The 20,488-nt window shown below is 40.0% G+C and overlaps 1 protein-coding gene across 2 annotated transcripts in view; it reads right to left on the reverse strand.

The window, feature by feature from the left end:
• The window catches only part of gfm1 (G elongation factor, mitochondrial 1), a 74,349-nt gene that overhangs the window by 3,611 nt on the left and 50,250 nt on the right, over nt 1-20,488 (reverse strand). For both annotated transcript variants that reach the window (XR_005946004.1, XM_041212630.1), the window contains exons 13-14: nt 20,226-20,308; nt 1,686-1,848 (exon numbers count right to left, since the gene is read on the reverse strand). Coding sequence is in view for 1 of the 2 variants with exons in the window: in XM_041212630.1 (XP_041068564.1) it covers nt 1,686-1,848; nt 20,226-20,308 (246 nt within the window). In the remaining variant the exon portion in view is untranslated. The remainder of the gene's footprint in view (nt 1-1,685; nt 1,849-20,225; nt 20,309-20,488) is intronic.

A 20,488-nucleotide genomic window follows, 5' to 3' on the forward strand; every position in this document is an offset into this window, starting at 1 on the left:
TGCATAGCACATTATTATGACATTTACAACATGTTTTTGGTTGTACAGCTATCTCACTTTAAACAACATTGATTTGAAGCCAGGTACAGACCTGAATATTTTATTATATATTTTAGATTTCCCTTTCAATTTATTTAAAAAGAGGTACAAAGATCAAGGTGGTCCCAGGTTAGTCCATTTCCTGTACTGAAATAACAGATGTCAATCAGAAAAATGATGCAGGCATTACAATTGGCTTTGGCGTCATATTAAAAATGGTAAAAGTTAAAAGTGGACAAATTAAGTAAATTGTACCAAAACAATTCAGCAGAAGTGCTGTAACTAATACAGACCCAGAGTAAAACAGTCATATGCAATGATTATGATAGAACTATAACCATCTTCCTTCTAACTATATAATTGCCAGTCAATGAAAAAAATCCAAAAATTTCTAGAACACAGTCTCACTCAGTACATATGCCATACTATTTAATAATTTTAAAATACAAAAAATTTACAGCTTGCAATCTCAAGAGCTGTGACTTGCGATGGTAAAGGTTGCAGCACATCAAGGGTTGAGATCATTGTGATGTCATCTCATGCCCAAAATATATCCCTGCCTTAAATAAGCTCCAAGTCCTGAATTGATTTCTTTAATACAATTATTTCTTACTTTCTTATCAGCTGGGATGAATAAAGAACCAGTAAATTGGTTCAGTTTGTGCCTCATTCTCAGTTAAGGATGGGTTGATGATGCCAAGTGGAGCACTGGTTTACAGACAGCCAAATTGCTGAACTACAAGCTGTTCTTTTGAAATTGTTTTTTAAAATGAAATGGATTTTTGGATTAAAGACTAAATATAAAGGACTTTATACATTTTATTTCCCTATGTCGATATGAAAGAACGAATGCCCACAAGGAAGGATTACTGAGGAATAAGATACTTTTTCACTTTCTGTTCTTTATACCAAGATATGGCTTACTTAGGTCAGATTAGCTGAAGAGCCATGTTCCCTCCATAATATGCCATCAATTGGACAACCCTCTGAGGAGTACCAGGTCCATTTTCACCACTGTGAATTTCTTCTATTTCCCCCATCAGTCATCTTGCGGTCTGAACAAAATGCCAATTTAGTACTAAATGAAAAGCTTTGCTTTGTGTTGTCATTGGGAATCAGCTTAGCAATGCCCGCATTCATTTCACGCTATATCCTTATAGAGAATGAGACAATTCTCATTCCATCAGTTTGAGTGGATTTGAATACTCAATCGGGAAAGGAGAGGTTGGCAAATTGATTGCATGACCATTTCCCCTAGCTTATCTCTAAATTACAACAATATACAGGCTAAAAAAACTGAATGTGGTTTATTGTTTTGGTTAAACCCAGTTAATATTTTTATTGCCGTAAAGTTCATGTGTTCTGTCTCAAATTTAGATATAGTCCCAATTTTTCTGTGAAGTACAATGCAGTTGATAGGCTTCCCCTATATTTTATTGGCAAACTTCACAAGTTTAGTTTTGGGCAGCAATTATTCTGATTCAATTTCTCTTGAAAGAAATTATAAAATTATTAATTTCTCCCCACTAGAAACCAAGGTTTCGAGGTACAATAGTTTAGGATATTTGGCAATATTACTAGAGGCAAACAGAAGTCAGTCTAAGATGCAGGAGGTGATGAGGTAAGGAGATAATCAGATCCATTACCTTCTCAATGGCTGGTATAAACTGCTTTGGTACATTTGTTCCAATAGTTCTGTCAGCAAATTCTAACTTGGTGTAGTTTTCAGGGTCTAGAGGTTCTAATACACCAATAACTTTGCCGTACTGGCCTGAACCACCAGACTGCTTCTTGTGAGTAAATTCAAAGCTAGAAAAATAAATGAAAAACATAACTTGAAAAATAATTCTGTACATAATCTGTAAAAGTAAAACATTTCTCTTTTCATTAAAAAAAAGTTAAAAATTATTTATTTGTTCACCAGATGTGGGAGTCACAGGCAAGGCCAACATTTATTGCCCATCCCAAATTGCCCTTGAGAACACGAGGTGGTGAGACACCTTTTAAATCGCTGCAGTCCATGTGGTGTAGGTACACCCATAGTGCTGTTAGCTTGTTCCAGGATTTTGACCCAGTGACCGTGAAGAAATGCAATATAGTTTCAAGTCAGCATGGTGTGTGGCTTGGAGAGGAACTTGCAGGTGGTGGTGTTCCCACATATCTGCTGCCCTTGTCCTTCTAGGTGTTAGAGATCATGGGTTTGGAATGTGCCGACTAAGGAGCCTTGGTGCGTTGCTGCAGTCCATCTTGTATGTGATACACACTGCTGCCACTGAGCGCCAGCGGTGAAGGGAGCGAATGTTGAAGGTGGTGGATTGGTGTCAATCAAGCAGACAGCTTTGTTAGGTTAGGCTATCTATTATGAGATAGGTGCAGATACTGGACTTGTTTTTTTATTGATTATACAGTGGTAATATTTGAGCCTAAAGATGAAGGATATCTCAGATTAGTTTTATCCTGCAGCCAGATCCTGGGAGCATGAAAAAGCTATATAAAAATGCGTTTAAAAGTATAGAGATGGTGTTTGGGATTGTAGAGTTACCTCCAGGCAGGGAGGTATCCAAAGGAATGGGCCCCGCTGTAACAACACTTTTTTTAAAAAACATTTATTTCTTTTTATAATAATTAATCATTTAGCAATAGTACGATCTTTATAGTATATCTTTCCTGTAAACCTAACTTTTCTACAGAGCTGACACATATTGGCTCGTTTGGCATGCACAAAATACTGGCATCATAAGAAATAGGAGGCATAGACCATTCGGAGGAGGTCCTGTGGTGCAGTGGATGGCATCCCTGCCTCTGAGCCAGCAGCTCCAGGTTCAAGTTCCTCTCCAGGACTTGATGGCCAAGGAAGGTGCATTCATAACTTGGACAAACAGGCTGAGCATCAACTTATAAATCCTTCCAACACATGCCAATGGCAGGCGGTAAGAACGGGAGAGAGTCGTGATGGAAAGAAATTGAAGCCTCGAACATCAATATCCATTGCTCCAGGCTACAACATGCATGTAAAGTGTATGTTGGCACATCAGCTTGGAATCTTTGAGGGGGTCAATTGACTGTATGGCCTGTGTGGATCAGATTGGTGCCAATAGCACTAGATTTGATCCCCATTCCAGCTGGGGTTATATCAGGACCTGCCTCCTTGCCCTATCATCCGTGGAGGAGATTGCGGCACTGTGGGTCAGATCTGCCTGCGGACAGAGAGCTCAAGATGACGACGAAGAAAGACCATTCTGCCCCTCGAGCTTGAACCACCATTCAATAACATCATGGCTGATAGTTTGACAGGGCTTACAAAGGTTTGAGTAATCACTGTAACTTCTGGAATGTTTTCCACCATCAGTTACAACCAGTAAAATGAAAGGCAAGAACTTGTTGACACTTGGGGAAGATGTAGTGAGAATATCAGGAACTGTCTTCTAATATTAACTTCTGTAACTCATAACCGACAAAAAGTTTAGCATGGATGATTTAAACTGGAACAGAAATTTTCCAACTTGGAGAACTGCTCACATTTTCACTTTCTTGCTAACCTGCTGCTTTATTAAAATAAATTGATTTTCTCTGAGAGAACCATGTCCAACACTCCATGCAAACCAGATAAAGAATGCGAGAAAGGAATGACAAGTTGCAAAAGAGGAAAACAACTGAAAACATGGCTCTTCCTTATATCGTGGTTGATTTAGAATCAAAGTTAGGACAAAAGCTGTAATTCTCACTATAAAGTAAACTAATCAGTTGCCAGAATAAGTCCCATATGTTTTTCCTATTTCCTTCTTAGCAATGTAACTAGTTCAGATAAGCAAACATCTGAAGAGAAGCTCCAATGTTACTAATCAAATTCAAAACTCTAAATCAAAAGCATTGTGCTCTACTGCATGACCAGTGGCAACATCATGTGCTAACAGGGCCCATGTTTTCTAGTTCAAACCTCAGAGCTCCAGTCCAACAATATAGTTTCTGATAATCTTAATAGTTCATCTCTATATATTTTAATTCATCTGGTTAGCAATTTAAAGAATCATGTTAGAACAAATTGCACAACAGTCAACTGCAAACTTCTTGATCAATATTCAGTGATGAAATAAAACTTAATTCTTCAGTGCGGATGCCTATCACTCACTGATTTGGAGCACAATACCCTGCTAATATCCACATAAGGATACAGTCAGCAGTTAAACTGACCCACACAAAGCTAAACCTTCCAATAAATGTCAGGTTTCAGCTGCATTCATTGAGCACTGGACTCATGGTACAAAAATGTCTACTGAACACACCAGATTGTAAATGATCTATTTTTCCCAATTTCTGACTAATTCTATACTCTTTTTGAAATAACAAATTCACACATCAAATGATTTGTATTTGAAATTAGTTTTAGATTTCTAAACTAGCACAAAATAGGAATACTAAACATGAACACCTGTAAACTGCATCAGTTTTTCGAAATACTGGCTAAACTCCCAAAATTTTTGACGATTCTAAAATGGTCCACTTTACTCACTACATTGAACATGTATTACAAAAGGCAATGAGGGAAAATTAAATTGCAACTATCATTACACATAACTGTAATTAAAAAAGCAAAAAGTTGTGGAAATTAACATGATCACAGAACAATATTCCTTCCTCTCACTACTGAAAAATTAAATGGGGAAAAGCACTTTAAAACATTGAGACTCTGAACATGAACTTTGGCTCAAGTTCAAAAGTTAGAGGAAATCTTTTTTGTTGAAAGCAAGATTAGCAGAATGAAGTCAGCATTACATTCCAGAATATATTAATCAAGTGCAGTAAAGTTAAGGCCAGCTTAAAAGCAGAAGTGCAAACTTGCTGGAAGTAGTCATTGGAGACAGTAACAAAGTCCATAAAACATGTGCATTTATTACTTGAATATATAATCATTAAGATTGCAAGGGTGCTGTGACGCAACTGCTGAAGCTATTTCTTCCACACAGTAAGGGCTCAGTTTAGCTCACAATTGGGTTTGCTCAAAGATGTACTTACTGCTATGCTTCATTGTTTGTTTCTTACCATTATCGTATGGAATGCCAAAAATAACAGATCGTTTAGACCTTTCAGTTAATGCTGTTGAAATTTCTACAAAAGCCCGCGTTGCTCAACAAGCTGCAAGTGTGGCCATTCATTATTTAAACTATCGTTATGGATCCCCAAGTAGAGTTTATGAACTACATGAGCTGAAGAAAGCCTACACCGAGGTAAGATTTTTTAAAAATAGAAACAGTACAAGTAACAAATTTAAGCCACTTGCTTTCTGAACATCGAGTTGAAAGAGATCTTTTTTGTGTCCTTACGTTTTCTCTAATAGATGCTATAAAATATAGAAACTAATTTAAATGTGTTGCGGCTATCAAATTGAAACAGAAGTATTATTTATAAGTTTCATACAACATGTTCCAGTTAAAACCAGAAGGACAGAATTAAAATGCAAAGCACATGAGCAGGGAGATGGCAAATGCCTTTGTTTATTAGAAAAGTTGCTGAATTGGAACCTGTATGCAAGCTAGATACATTAATTTGAATAACATGGGAACTCAGGAGCAGACCATATCTAATTTCCAATAATCATTTTTTAGCAAAAGAAGCTTACAATGTGCTCACTAGTTTATATCAGTGACTTTAGCTGACACAATTTTCAGTTTAATATTAAACTCCATTGCTTCAGTAAGCTTATGAAGGATAGGTGCTGGATTTGGAACAGAATATTGCTTTCAAATTTCAACCACTTCAATGTATTCCATTCCAAAACAATAATAAATAAAATCTATGAAGAAATTTGCTGATATTCGTAACTAAGGAAAACTAAAAACTTCTCTATCCTGCGAAGGTCAGAGTGGGCTGGGCTATTTAACAGTACAAAAACCATTTTGTATTCTAATCCATGGCACTTAGCAACTAAGAATTTTTTCACATGTTTTCAACCTTGAAACACTGTTTGAAGTTCCACCTTAGAAATCTAAATAACGAAACCAAATATTATAGTATTTATCCATTATTTCAGCTTGAACATTGCACAAATTGTTTTTGAACAAGTCTTCTATATATCAATTAGTCAGTTTCCTCTTGATAGAAACATAGAAAATAGGAGCAGGAATAGGTGATTCACCCCTCCAAGCCTGCTCTGACATTCAATACAATCGAGGCTGATCCTCTGTTTCAACGCCATACTTTTGCGTTCTCCCTGTACTCCTTAACGCCTTTCGTGTCTAGAAAGCTATTTTCTTCTTAAATATATTCAGCGACAGCTTCCACAGCCTTCTGTCGTAAAGAATTCCACAGGTTGACCACCCTGAGTGAAGAAATTTCTCCTCATCTCAGTCCTAAATGGCCTATCCCATATCCTGCGTTTGTGACTCCTTGTCCTACACCCGCAACCAAAGGAAACAATTCCTGGATCCAGTCTGTCCAGCCTGTCTGAATTTCATACCTTTCAATGAAATCCCCTCTCATTCTTCTAAACTCCAGTGAATACAGACCTAGTCGACCTAATTTCTCCTCATGCGACAGTCCTGCCATTCCAGAAATCAGTCTAGTGTACCTTCGCTGCACTCCCTCTATGGCAAGTATATCCTTTCTTAGGTCAGGAGACCAAAACTGCACACAATACTCCAGGTGTGGTCTCACAAAGGCCCTTATAGCAGCAAGACATCCTTGCTCCCATACTCAAGTCCTCTCACAATGAAGGCCAACATACCATTTGCCCTCTTAACTGCTTGCTGCACCTGCATGCTTGATTTCAGTGATTGTTGTACAAGGACACCCAGGTCCCTTTGGACATCAACATTTCCTAATCTATCACCATTTAAATAATACTCTGCCATTCTGTTTTTCCTACCGAAGTGGATAACTTCACGCTTAACCACGTTAAACTGCATGTGCCATGTATTTGCACACTCACTCAACCTCTCTAACTCGTCTTGAAACCTCTCAACGTCCTCCTCACCACTCACATTCCCACCTCGTTTTGTGTCATCAGCAAACTTGAAAATATTACAGAGATAAAAACAAAAAAACTGCGGATGCTGGAAATCCAAAACAAAAACAGAATTACCTGGAAAAACTAAGCAGGTCTGGCAGTATCGGCGGAGAAGAAAAGAGTTGACGTTTCGAGTCCTCATGACCCTTCGACTTGTGGATGTCGAAGGGTCATGAGGACTTGAAATGTCAACTCTTTTCTTCTCCACCGATGCTGCCAGACCTGCTGAGGTTTTCCAGGTAATTCTGTTTTTGTTTTGAAAATATTACATTTGGTTCCCTCATTCAAATCATTGATATATATTGTGAATAGCTGGGGCCCAAGCACTGATCCTTGTGGTACCACATTGGTCACCACCTGCCACTCTGAAAAAGACCCATTTATTGCTACTCTCTATTTCCTGTCTGCTAACCAACTCTCAATCCATGCCAAAATATTACCCCCAATTCCATGTGCTTTAACCTTGAACACTAACTCTTATGTAGGACTTTATCAAAAGTTTTGTGAAAATCCAAATACACCACATCCACAAGTTCTGCTTCATCTATTTTGCTAGTTATATCCTTAAAAATCTCTAGGAGTTTTGTCAAACGTGATTTCCTTTTGGTAAATCCACATTGACTTTGTCTAATCCTATTGAAATTTTCTAAGTATCCGGCTTTCACGTCTTTTATAATAGACTCTAGCATTTTCCCGAGTACTGATATTAGGCCAACCGGTTTGTAGTTCCCCGTTTTCTCCCTCCCTCCTTTTTAAATAGTGGAGTTACATTTGTCACCCTCCAAACTGCTGGGACTGTTCAAGAATCTACAGAATTTTGGAAGACGACAACCAATGCATCCAATGATCAGGCCCTAGATTTACCAGCTTTCAGTCTTATTAATTTCGGCAGCACCATTTTTTTAGCAATACTATTTCCTTCAATTCCTCCTTCTCACTAGACCCTTAGTTCCATAGCAAGTCTGGGAAGTTATTTGTGTCTTCCTCCATGAAGACAGAACTAAAGTAGTTGTTTAATTGCTCTGCCATTTCCTTGTTCTATATTATAAATTCTCCCATTTCGGACTGTAAGGGACCTACAATTGTCTTCATTAATCTTTGTCTTTTTACTTATTTATAGAAGCTTTTAGTCTGCTTTTATGTTCCTTGCAACTTTACTCTCATTCTCTTTTTATCCCCCTCTTAACTGATCTCTTGGTCCTCCTTTACTGAATTCTAAACTGCTCCCAATCCTCAGGCTTACTATTTTTTCGAGCAACTTTATACGACTCCTCTTTGGGTCTAATACTATCCTTAATTTATTTTGTTAGCCATGGTCGGGCTGCTTTTTCTGTTTTGTTTTTGTGCCAGAAAGGAATGTATAACTGTTGCAATGCATACATTTGTTTGTTAAATATTAGCCATTGCCTATCCACTGACATGCCTTCTGATGAAGTTCCCCAATCTATTGTAGCCAACTCACCCCTCATATCTTTCTTTTGTTTAGATTTAGGATCTAGTTTCAGATTGGACTACTTCACTTTTCCTCCTAATGAAGAATTCTATCATGTTATGGTCACAGTTCCCTGAAGGACCCCACACAACAAGATTATTAATTAACCTCTTTCATTGCACAATACCAATACCAGGATAACCTGTTCCCTAATTGGTTCCTCAACGTACTGGTCTAAAAAACCATCCTGTACACACTCCTGGAATTAATCTGCCACTGTATTGTTGCTAATTTGGTCTGCCCAGTCTATATGTGGATTAAAGTCACCCGTTACTGTAGCACCCTTGTTATATGCATCTCTAATTTCCTGGTTAATGCCAACCCCTCCCTTACTACTACTGTTTGGAAGCCTTTAGACAACACCCTCTAACTTTTTATTGCCCCTTGTTGCCTCTTAATCCTACCCAGACTGATTCTATATCTAGATTTTCTGAGCCAAGATCATTTCTCACTATCGCACTGATTTCATCTTTAACTAACAACGTCACCTACCTCTTTTTCCTTTTTGCCTGCCCTTCCTAAATATCGAATACCCTTAGATATTCAGTTTCCAGCCTTGGTCACCTTGCAGCCATGTTTCCGTAAACGCAATCGTATCGCACCCATTTGCATCTATCTACACTGTTAATTTGTCTACCTTATTGCAAAAGCTCTGTGCATTCAGATACCATGCCTTTAGATTTGCTTTTTGATCTTCAAATTAATAGCCAAATAGCCAATCATTCATGCTGTCGACCGAAGCCAGGAAATTGGAACAGTTTTTGTAAAATTAACTCATAGGATGTGCGCTTCACTGTCAAGATCAGTATTTGTCATCCCTAATTGCCCTTAAGGAGGTGATGCTGAGCCACTTCTTTGAACCACTGCAGTCCGTTTGGTCAAGGTAATTTCATAGTTCCAGGAGTGAAGCCAGCAACAATGAAGGAGTAGCAATATATTTCCAACTCAAGGTAGTGCAAGACTCAGGGCGGGGGCAGCTTAAAGATGATGGCATTTCCACGCACCTACTGCTCTTGTCCTTCTGGATGGTAGAGTTTGAGATTGTTGTGATCTCAATGTAGATCATTAACTATTAAAAAGAAATTTAAACTCCCCATTATTACCTGAAACTACACAACAATTCACAGTTTAAACAAAAACTTTTACTGTACAAGAATCAAACAAAGTACTACTAAGTTAACTACAAATGTTCCATAAATAACCGACCACTCCTGTTTTGTTTTTAATTCCACCTTTCTGTTCCGCAATAATTTCCAGGGCTTTCAGGGTTCTTTCACTTCTCCTGAGAGTAAATTAAGGCATGCTACAGCTCTGAAAAATTTACTTTGACTCTCCTCAGTTTCCCAGACTGGCACTTAGGCTCCCAGGACCCGCTCTCTCTGTGAGGATTCCACTGTCGATCTCTTCCACTAGCTTTACCAGGCAGATCTAACAATTGTAATCGCTCATGAACTTAGATTTTTCATTCTGTGTATGGACCCCACTCTCGATTTCTGCTTAGTGACTCCAATTTAGGAACACCCCTGGTTCCTAATGGCCTCTCTGTCCCTTGTTCTGGATGTCAGCAGATACACCACTGCTTTCCCATAGCCTTCCAAGGTGATGCACTGTTTGTGTGAGAAAAACACAGATAAATCCAAAACAAAAAACAGCCCTCTTGCAATCTATCCCCATGGCAATGTGGCACACCTGGGGTCTCCCCAGTAAAGATTTCAATTACTAACTTAAATTTTAAGCCAGTTCTTTGATCTGAAAGTATATGGATGCTTTAAGATCTCCCCATGTTTACCATTTGCTTTCACACCTTTCTTTGATCTGGGATCCACATGAATAATTTAAATCCCTTATGAAGGCAACGGTAAACAAATCGGTCGGGATTTTCCGTGCCCTCCGGCGTCAGGCATATTTGGTGGCATGAGCGAACAACATGGTGTGATCGGTTTCACGATGGTGTGAAACCAGTTTGTGATTGTCTGCTCAGCCTGCTGATGGTGGACCATCTCCATCATTGGATGTCGGGAACCTCTTTGTAATAAATCAGCATATCATTATTAGGCCTGGCCAATGGATCATCTACCCACATCAGTGGGAAAACACACCAACATGTTTCACAACAGCACATAAGCGACATGCACCTGGCAGGCTGCACTTCACACATGGTTTGTTTGCCTACCTTGCTTTGGTCAGCACTCGCAGTCATCAGCACCAGGCTTCACAGACAGCACCACGTCACTTTTAGAGGGGCTCACAAGCAGGTCTCTAGCTATCAGATCAGCCATATGTGGGTGGCTTTTCAATAGCTGCAGGGCTAGGGCTTGCTTGGCGAAGGTGAAGTGACCTCAGGCAAGGGAAGAGGCTGCAGGACAAGAACTGTACCGGGGAAAGAGGGTAATCCAGTGTATCTGTGGGGACACTTATTGATCTGTGCAAGTGGCCTCAAGATGGTTAGGGCTGAGGAGGCAGCCTCCAGAGGTGATGAGGCCATATGGACATGTGAGGGTACGTTTGTGAGAATAGGTGGTGATGTCCCTTGAGCAAGCAGTGAGTGAGATGCCAGTGAATGTGTGATGGGTTTGAGTGTGAGAGCTTAGAGTGATGAGATGGTTGCCATATCCTGGCTGCATGGATGAGATCATTCATCCTCTATCCGCATTGGATGGCCAACCTCTTCTGTGCAGCACTGGCACTGATGATCACTGCCACAGCCTCCCAAGCCTGGTTGCTCATGCCACTGCCCATCCTGCGACTGGAGTGGGGGTACAGGACATCACGGCAGACCTCCACGGTGTATAAAAGGCGTTCCAGTGATGCGTTACTAAACTGGGGGCAGCAGTCTTTTTGCCTTTCGTGAACATCTTCCCTGCTGTAGTTGTGAGCTGGAAGCACTGAGGAGTGTGCGCCCAGCTGGACTTTAAATATAGCACCCAGCTTGATGAAGCGGCGTGAGGTGACGGCGGGCAGGCAAATGGGAGCCCGCCCGCCATGGCAACTATGTGTTTCCCAAGAATGCATAACTAATGAGGCAGGTTTGGGACGATACAGTGTGAAAACCCGCCATTGCAGTCGGTGGGTAAAAGATCGTTTTACTCACCCGCTACTGCACTTAGTGAAAATCTGGGATGATTCCGCCCAGCGTCTCTACCAAGACTCAGAAAGGGGCACTTCTAACCTGGACTTTGTCAGACCTTTGATGTGTAAATACTTTTAGGTGATCTGGCGACTTCTTAATCCCAGATTTTCCATTACCTTACATTTACAAATTTAATTTCCCCCAAAACTAAAATTATATTCATACAACAAGTGCCTATGCATGTTACAAACCTAATTTATAGTCGCAGGCATTCAGCTTAGCTGAAAAGTGAAAAATATAGGAAAAAGATTTTCATGTAACTGAGTGATTTGATTAGTTCACACTTTAAAATCTGTAGTTGTTGCTGATTGTCATTGTTAGACACTTATTTTGAACTTAATGATCAATGATTTTCATGCACTTCTTGATCATATTTGCTCTCTGCCAGTGACTGCTGTTGAAAATAAGTTTTGAATCATAAAAGCTTCCATATTTCACAATAATGATTCGGCTTAACTATATACCTCATGAGTATCCCTAATTTTAATCATTTGTGGTTGTGCCTTCAGCTGTCAAGGCCCTAAGTTCTGGAACTCCCTCCCTAAATGGCTCTATCCTCCATTAAAACACTGCTTAAAATCTAACTCTGGCCAAACCTTTTGCCATCTACCCCAATATCTCCCGATTTCAGTGTCAAATTTTGCTTTGCTATTCTCCTGTGAAGTAGCTTGGGATGTTTAATTACAGTAAAGGGGTCATATAATACATATTCTGGATTTTTTTTTTGTCTGGTACTTTCATTTTGTTTTAATTCAAATGCCTCAGAGTCTCTGAAATGTCTAGCCTTTCAGTTGATATCCTTCCTCTATCAGCTGAAAAGGCTTAACAACCAATCAGCACTCAGTACCGTACACTGTATTACAGGATGTATGGTATTATAAATCACAAAAGGAAAAGCTAGGTTGGTTTGGCAAAATCGTCATGGCTGTCATGGATTGGAATGCCATTTGAACACACTGGTTTTACGTATTATTCCCAATGTTTAATTCAAGCACAAGGAGGTTTTGTTTTTAAACAGTCATTTTTGTTGCCATTATTACGTATCATGATAGACAACACACAGATGGTGAACTACCACAATAAAATCATGGAGAAACTTCAACAGGAGTGCTTAGAAAAATTTAACTTGAACTTTAGTGACGATGGATTTTATTTCACCGATTCTACAGGACTGTGGCACATCCAATTTAAAAGTACCTTGTGCAGAGTTCAATACAACCTTTTGACTCTGCACTTCCTAACGTATCAACAGGATCTAAACCCATGTATTCTAATTTTGCACAATTTGCCAAGCGTACAAAAATGTTCTGACCAATGCGTATTGAATTGAATTGTTCAAGATGGCAGCTCCCCGCCATCTTCTCAAGGGCAATTAAGGATGGGCAATAAATGCTGACCTAGCCTGTGACACCCACATCCTTTAAATGATTTTTTTTTAAAAATACTGTTAATATAAAGCTTGACCTAACATAAACCCAGCCAAATAAGTTATTTTTATCTCCAGGTGATTTTGAATATAGTACACAAGTACCACCTAGAATTTGAAGTGAAAAATCAAGAAAGCTCTTCAAACGTAAGTAGAATAGTAACAATATGGTTATGCCTCACATGCAACATTCACTGTCTAAATGACTCACAAATGAACTTTTATTCATATCTTTCTGCTTTTGATAATGTGTTTTTGGCACCAGGATTAAGTGACAGAACTTTGGTATCTTTCACTGCCTATTTAAACACAAGTAATTGAACTAGAATAAGTAGTTGCCTCATATAAATAAACACAATCCAGCTAATACAAGTGCTATATGTACTACTAAAAGAACTAAACTCAACATTACAATAATTGTTTCTCACCACAGGTTATTGCTATCTGTACAGCTAATGTAATCTTCCATAAGAAAAAAGATCCAGACACAGCTCTAAAGTGCAATCTGAAAGATGATATGAAGGACACCTTTGAGAAAGATAATAGATTTTACCTCAATTTGCAGAAACAGAAGTACCCTATGGTTGGCTACAATATCCCAGGTACAAAGTTTCAGTCACCCATGTCACTTAACAGTTTAATTAGTTATCAAGCTGATTTTTAGAATATGTGACTGATTTCTAAATTTTATTTTTTCAAAAATGTGTTTCATTTTCTCCCTGCATATTAGATAATTTTGGATTTGTGGATCCTAAAATGATGCCAATCTGGCTCCTGGCAAAAGTTAGTGCCAGTTATATCATCTGGAAAAAATCCACTGAAGTTATGAAGTATAATATGGTTCGAATCCAGAAAGTTAACCAACTGGTATGAAATTAAAATATCATCTTGCCCCTGAATATATCTGTATTACGGCATTTTCATCAAATGTTTTAGTAACTAAACAATTCTTTTCCAGATAAGAACAGACACATTTCTTCAGTTTATCTACACAATTCTTCTCCATGAGTTGCCAACCCAGGTAAATTAATCAACAAAAAAAAAACTGATTATCACTATAGGGACCACTGAAATCCCTTTCACAATGATCAATGCCAGCACATTAATTACATGTTCAGTGATGCTATTTTTTCTGGCCTGAACAGGAAACAGTCACTTGCTCTATGTGGGTGATGTGGCACCCCAAACAATCTCTGACTGTGAAATACTTTTGCTTGCCGTCTCCATCTGAAAGTTTTCCTAAAGAATCAAGATTGGAGAGATTCGAAGGGTCAGGATCGGAGAGATTCGAAGGGTCGGAATCGGAGAGATTCGAAGGGTCGGGATCGGAGAGATTCGAAAGGTCGGGATCAGAGAGATTCGAACGGTCGGGATCGGACAGATTCGAACGGTCGGGATCGGAGAGATTCGAAGGGTCGGCATCGGAGAGATTCGAAGGGTCGGCATCGGAGAGATTCGAAGGGTCGGCATCGGAGAGATTCGAAGGGTCGGCATCGGAGAGATTCGAAGGGTCGGCATCGGAGAGATTCGAAGGGTCGGCATCGGAGAGATTCGAAGGGTCGGCATCGGAGAGATTCGAAGGGCCGGCATCGGAGAGATTCGAAGGGCCGGCATCGGAGAGATTCGAAGGGCCGGCATCGGAGAGATTCGAAGGGCCGGCATCGGAGAGATTCGAAGGGCCGGCATCTGAGAGATTCGAAGGGCCGGCATCGGAGAGATTCGAAGGGCCGGCATCGGAGAGATTCGAAGGGCCGGCATCGGAGAGTTTCGAAGGGCCGGCATCGGAGAGATTCGAAGGGCCGGCATCGGAGAGATTCGAAGGGCCGGCATCGGAGAGATTCGAAGGGCCGGCATCGGAGAGATTCGAAGGGCCGGCATCGGAGAGATTCGAAGGGCCGGCATCGGAGAGATTCGAAGGGCCGGCATCGGAGAGATTCGAAGGGCCGGCATCGGAGAGATTCGAAGGGCCGGCATCGGAGAGATTCGAAGGGCCGGCATCGGAGAGATTCGAAGGGCCGGCATCGGAGAGATTCGAAGGGCCGGCATCGGAGAGATTCGAAGGGCCGGCATCGGAGAGATTCGAAGGGCCGGCATCGGAGAGATTCGAAGGGCCGGCATCGGAGAGATTCGAAGGGCCGGCATCGGAGAGATTCGAAGGGCCGGCATCGGAGAGATTCGAAGGGCCGGCATCGGAGAGATTCGCAGGGTCGGCATCGGAGAGATTCGAAGGGTCGGCATCAGAGAGATTCGAAGGGTCGACATCGGAGAGATTCGAAGGGCCGGCATCGGAGAGATTCGAAGGGTCGGCATCGGAGAGATTCAAAGGGCCGGCATCGGAGAGATTCAAAGGGCCGGCATCGGAGACATTCAAAGTGTCGGCATCGGAGAGATTCGAAGCGTCGGCATCGGAGAGATTCGAAGGGTCAGGATCGGAGAGAGTCGAAGGCTCAGGATCGGAGAGATTTGAAGGCTCAGGATCGGAGAGATTTCAAGAGTCGGGATCGCAAAGATTCAAAGGGTCAGGATCGAAGAGATTTGAAGGGTCGGGATCGGAGAGATTTGAAGAGTTGGGATCAGAGAGATTTGAAGGGTCGGAATCGGAGAGATTCGAAGGGTCAGCTATGGAAGGTTTTCTCATGAACTGAGTGCTAACCACTCATGTAGGGCAAGTTACATTTATTGAAAATTATGATTTTCCATTGTACATGTGGCACATTAAAGACAACAATGTGAGAAAGAGGATATTACTAACCTTGCATCTCAATTGATTTAATTAATACTTGTAACTCACAATGAATGCAACACTGCTGCTTTAGTGTTGCCATAACATTTTCATATTGCATTCTCGACTATTGATATAAAAATATATTTAAATGGCACAAGATATTGAAACTGCAGTCAAGCCCATTTTGTACCTTAATGTCAGATTATTAAAACCACTGTTAATCTCAACAGTTCACTCCATCAATGAAAGATGCACTGCTATCTAGAAATAAAGAATGCTTAATGAAAAACACTTTGTGAACAGATTTATAAAACTGCACACAAGCTGGAAGATTTGATTTGGTTTGATAGGGTTCAACCATCATTCTTTGTATGAGGATGAATTCTTTTCAGTGAATCAAGATATCCAAAACTGGTACTTGGAACCCTGTCACCTCGAAACATTTTCCTCCACTCAGCAATCATTTCTCCCAAAAACATAGGCAGACAATTTAACAATCTTAAGACATAAGAGCAGAAATTAGGCCATTTGGCCCATCGAGTCTGCTCCACCATTCAATCATGGCTGATAAGTTTCTCAACCCCATTCTCCCGCCTTCTCCCTGTAACCTTTGATTCCCTTACCAATCAAGAACCTATCTATCTCGGTCTTAAATACACTCAATGACCTGGCCTCCATAGCCTTCTGTGGCAATGAATTCCAGAGATTTACCACTCTCTGGCTAAAGAAGTTTCTCCTTATCTCTGTTCTAAAAGTATGCATTTCTAAATTTGAATAGTATCAGAATTTTTTTTTAACTCGCATGGCTGGGGAAACAGTTATAGTTCAATGTCAAAGTTTGCAATCCAATCAACAGGATCAGTTGACACAATGTGAATGGTTGTGGTGCCACCAGGAATAGGTCGGTCAGGACAGAAGTTCATTACATGGGTGATGGTCTGCCTTGATGGCCATAGTCACACTTTGAACTGTTTCTCATGTTCCACTTGTATCAGGATGACAATATAACTTAATTTTGGTGTCAGCTTAAGTTGTCAGTTACATTTAAGTTAAGAACGGGCTCATTTTGTTCATGTGTTTGCAATATTCTGACTGCCACCTACCCAGAGTCATCTCTTTTATCTGCATTTAGAAAAATACCTCTTGGACCTACGCACACTTTGGGTGCCAAACAGGGATGTAAATTCTCACCTTATATATGCAAATAATTCCAGCACTATCTAACCTCCTACATTCTGTACAAAAGTCTGATTCATGTTTCAATCATTTCTGAGGAGCTATTTTTTTTAAAACATCAGTACTAAATTTTACTTTGTGCAGTTTAAACTTTTTGCCTCTTGTCCTACTGTCATGGTTTAACTTGGGAGCAGTGTTCCAGCTTTGCTTTTTCTGTACAGTTTAGTTCTTTCTTATTTGCCTGCTTTTAAGACTGCATTATCCAAGTTTCTGAAGCATTTCCTCAAAATTCAGTCCTCAGCAACTAGAGATCGACTTCATTACTTTTCACTGGACCATCTCCTGGAGTTTAATATCTCCTTTGCATCTTACCAACCAAAATTAGATATGGTAGTCAAGATGCAGTCTGATGAGTGGACTGGCCAATTTTAGCAGGTCGTCTTCAAGTTGTTTTCTAATGATTTAGTTATACAATTCAATCCACTACAGTTATATAAATCAGCCCACTTGCTCTGTTGACTCTTTCACATTGATCCAATACTACAAATGCCAAGTCTAGCACCATCCCTGGTTCCATCAGACTAGAAATTGGGAAATGTAGCCTCTCTATTCAAGAAGGGAGGGAGGCAGAAAACAGGAAACTATAGGTCAGTTAGCTTGACGTCTGTCGTGGGAAAGGTGTTAGAATCGATCATAAAGGAGGTTATAGATGGGCACTTAGAGAAACTCAGAACCACAGAATTTCACAGTGCAGAAGAGGCCCTTCGGCCCATTGAGTTTTCACCGACACGTTGAGAAACACCTGACCTACCTGCCTAATCCCATTTACCAGCACTTGGCCCATAGCCTTGAATGTTATGACGTGCCAAGTGCTCAAGGTAATCAAGAACAGTCAGCATAGTTTTGTGAAAGGAAAATAATTTTTAACCAATTAATTGGAGTTCTTTGAAGGACCATGTGCTTTGGGTAAAGGGGAGCCTGTAGACATGCAGCACTTGGATTTCCAGATGGCATTTGATAAGGTGCCAAAGGTTATTGCAGAAAATAAAAGCTCATGGTGTAGGGGCTAATAAATCAGCATGATTAGAAGACTGACTGGCTGGCAGAAAACAGAGAACATGCATAAATGGGGCTTTGATCAGCAGGATGTGACGAGTGAAGTCCCGCAGGGGCCTCAACTTTTTACAATTTATATCAATGACTTAAACGAGGGGAGTGAAGGCATGGTAGCTAAATTTACAGATGACACAAAGATGAGTAGAAAAGTATGTTGTGAAGAGGCCATAAGGAAGTTGCTGACGAATATAAATAAGTTGAGTGAATGGGCAAAAATCTGGCAGTTGGAGGATAATGTTGGAAATTGTGAAGTTGTTCACTGTACTTAAAGGGAGAATGGCTGCAGAATTCCAAGGTGCAGAGAGATCTAGGTGTCCTAGTGCATGAGTAACAAGAAGTTCTTATGTAGGTGCAGCAAATAATTAAAAAGGCTAATGGAATGCTATCCTTTATTATGAGAGGAATTAAACATAAAAGTAAGGATGTTATGATTCATTAAACAGGGCATTGGTGAGACCACATCTCGAATATTGCATGCAGTTTTGGTCTCCTTATTTAAGGAAGAATGTAAACATCTTGAGACGGTTAAGAAGAGGTTTACTAGATTGATACCTGGAATGAGCAGGTTGGTCTTATGAGGAAAGGTTAGGCAGACTGGGCTCCTTTCCGCTGGAGTTTAGAAGAGTGAGGGGTGACTTGATTGAAGCATATAAGATCCTGAACAGTATTGACAAGGTGGACACAGAAGGGATGTTTCCTCTTGTGGGCAAGTCCAGAACTAGGGAGGCACTGTTTTAAAATTAGGGGTTGCCTTTTTAGGACAGCGATAAGGAGAATTTTTTTAAAAAGAGGGTTGCACAACTTTGGAATTCTCTGCCTCCGAAGGCTGTGGAGGCGGGGTCATTGAATATTTTTAAGGCAGCTGTAGATAGATTCTCGTTAGGCAAGGGAATCAAAGGTTATGGGGGGAAATAGGAATGTGGAATTCAACACACAAACAGATCAACCATAATCTTATTGAATGGCGGAGCAGGCTTGAGGGACCGATTGGTCCACTTGTGCTCCTATTTCATATGTTTGTATCTCCTTTATTTTTGGTTATTTCAGCATTATTCATGGAGTATGTGCAAAAATGTATTGCAATCTTCATTCTGCACATTCTCACACACGGCACAGCTAGAACTTCTCAGTGTGGCAATATCAGACTTGTATCTTTCTAACTGTGGCATTATGTGTTGATGTTAGAATGCACAGTGCCATTGCACTGCCACTTAATGGAAACTTTTTACCAATATGTCACTGATATGTTTAATCTATATATTTCCCTGCATCAAGATCCATTTTTTCCCCACCAATTGAACAAATAGTGATAATGATTTTTAAACATCAATATGTTAATGTAGTACTACATGAATCAAATTCTGGAATTTTACAACTGAAGGGCTAGAATGTAAAGAGAACGAAGTTTTGCTACAGCTATACAAAGCTCTGGTAAATTACATTTGGAGTACTTTGTACAGTCTTGGACAATCCACCTTAGAAAGGATATATTGGCCTGGGAAGGAGTGCAGCACAGATTCACTAGGGTGTTAGCAGGTCTCTTAACGGTTAGCTTAGCATTAACAGATGACATAATCTAGGTATATAATCCCCAGAAGAAAGAATTCTAACGTTGAGCTTTTTAGGATTTTGAAAGAACTTGACAGGGGTTGATAGAAACTTTGGTGGTGAGTCTAGCAAAGGGTGTTATAAGTGTGGAGAACTCTCCTACAAAAAATCAGTACATGCCAGATCAATTAATAATTTTAAATCTGAGATCAATAGATTTTTGCTAGCTAAACGTATTGAGGAATATGGAGTCAAGACAGGTGGATGGAGATCAACCCTTACAGATTAACCAAGATCTTGTTTAATAGCAGTATTGGTTCAAGGACAGAATGGCCCAGTCCCAGCTTTTTAATGCCCCAGGAAGGTTCGGGAAGATTTTGTTTATAAAAAGTAAAATTTGTCTCAATTAAAAAGGATTCCAAAAATATTAAGCACTGAATGTAGAACTCAGACGAGATATGGAAATCAATCTCTCGAAGTTCAGTTATGCCAAAAATAAAATACAATTTAAATTCCAAAGTAGTTAATGAAAAATAAGTCCAATAAAGTGATAGTTATGAAGCTACTTACGGAACACAGGTAGAAATGGTTTCTCTGAAGGCAACTTTAGGTTTTCCCATTACACAGGGACAATTGTATTCTCTTTCTAGTCTCTAAATATCAAACAGAAGATAAAATAATTAAACACCATTTATGGCTTCATTCAAAGCAATATAAAGGGACTACCATAAGAACTTGACAGCCTTTTTTATCCTGGTACTGTTTTAGCCCTGAGTTTGGGAGACCAGTGCTCATAAACTGGTTCCTAGTATTTATATGACTTCAGTCAGATC

The sequence above is a fragment of the Carcharodon carcharias genome, chromosome 2 (assembly GCF_017639515.1).
Source record: "Carcharodon carcharias isolate sCarCar2 chromosome 2, sCarCar2.pri, whole genome shotgun sequence".
Lineage (NCBI taxonomy): Eukaryota > Metazoa > Chordata > Chondrichthyes > Lamniformes > Lamnidae > Carcharodon > Carcharodon carcharias.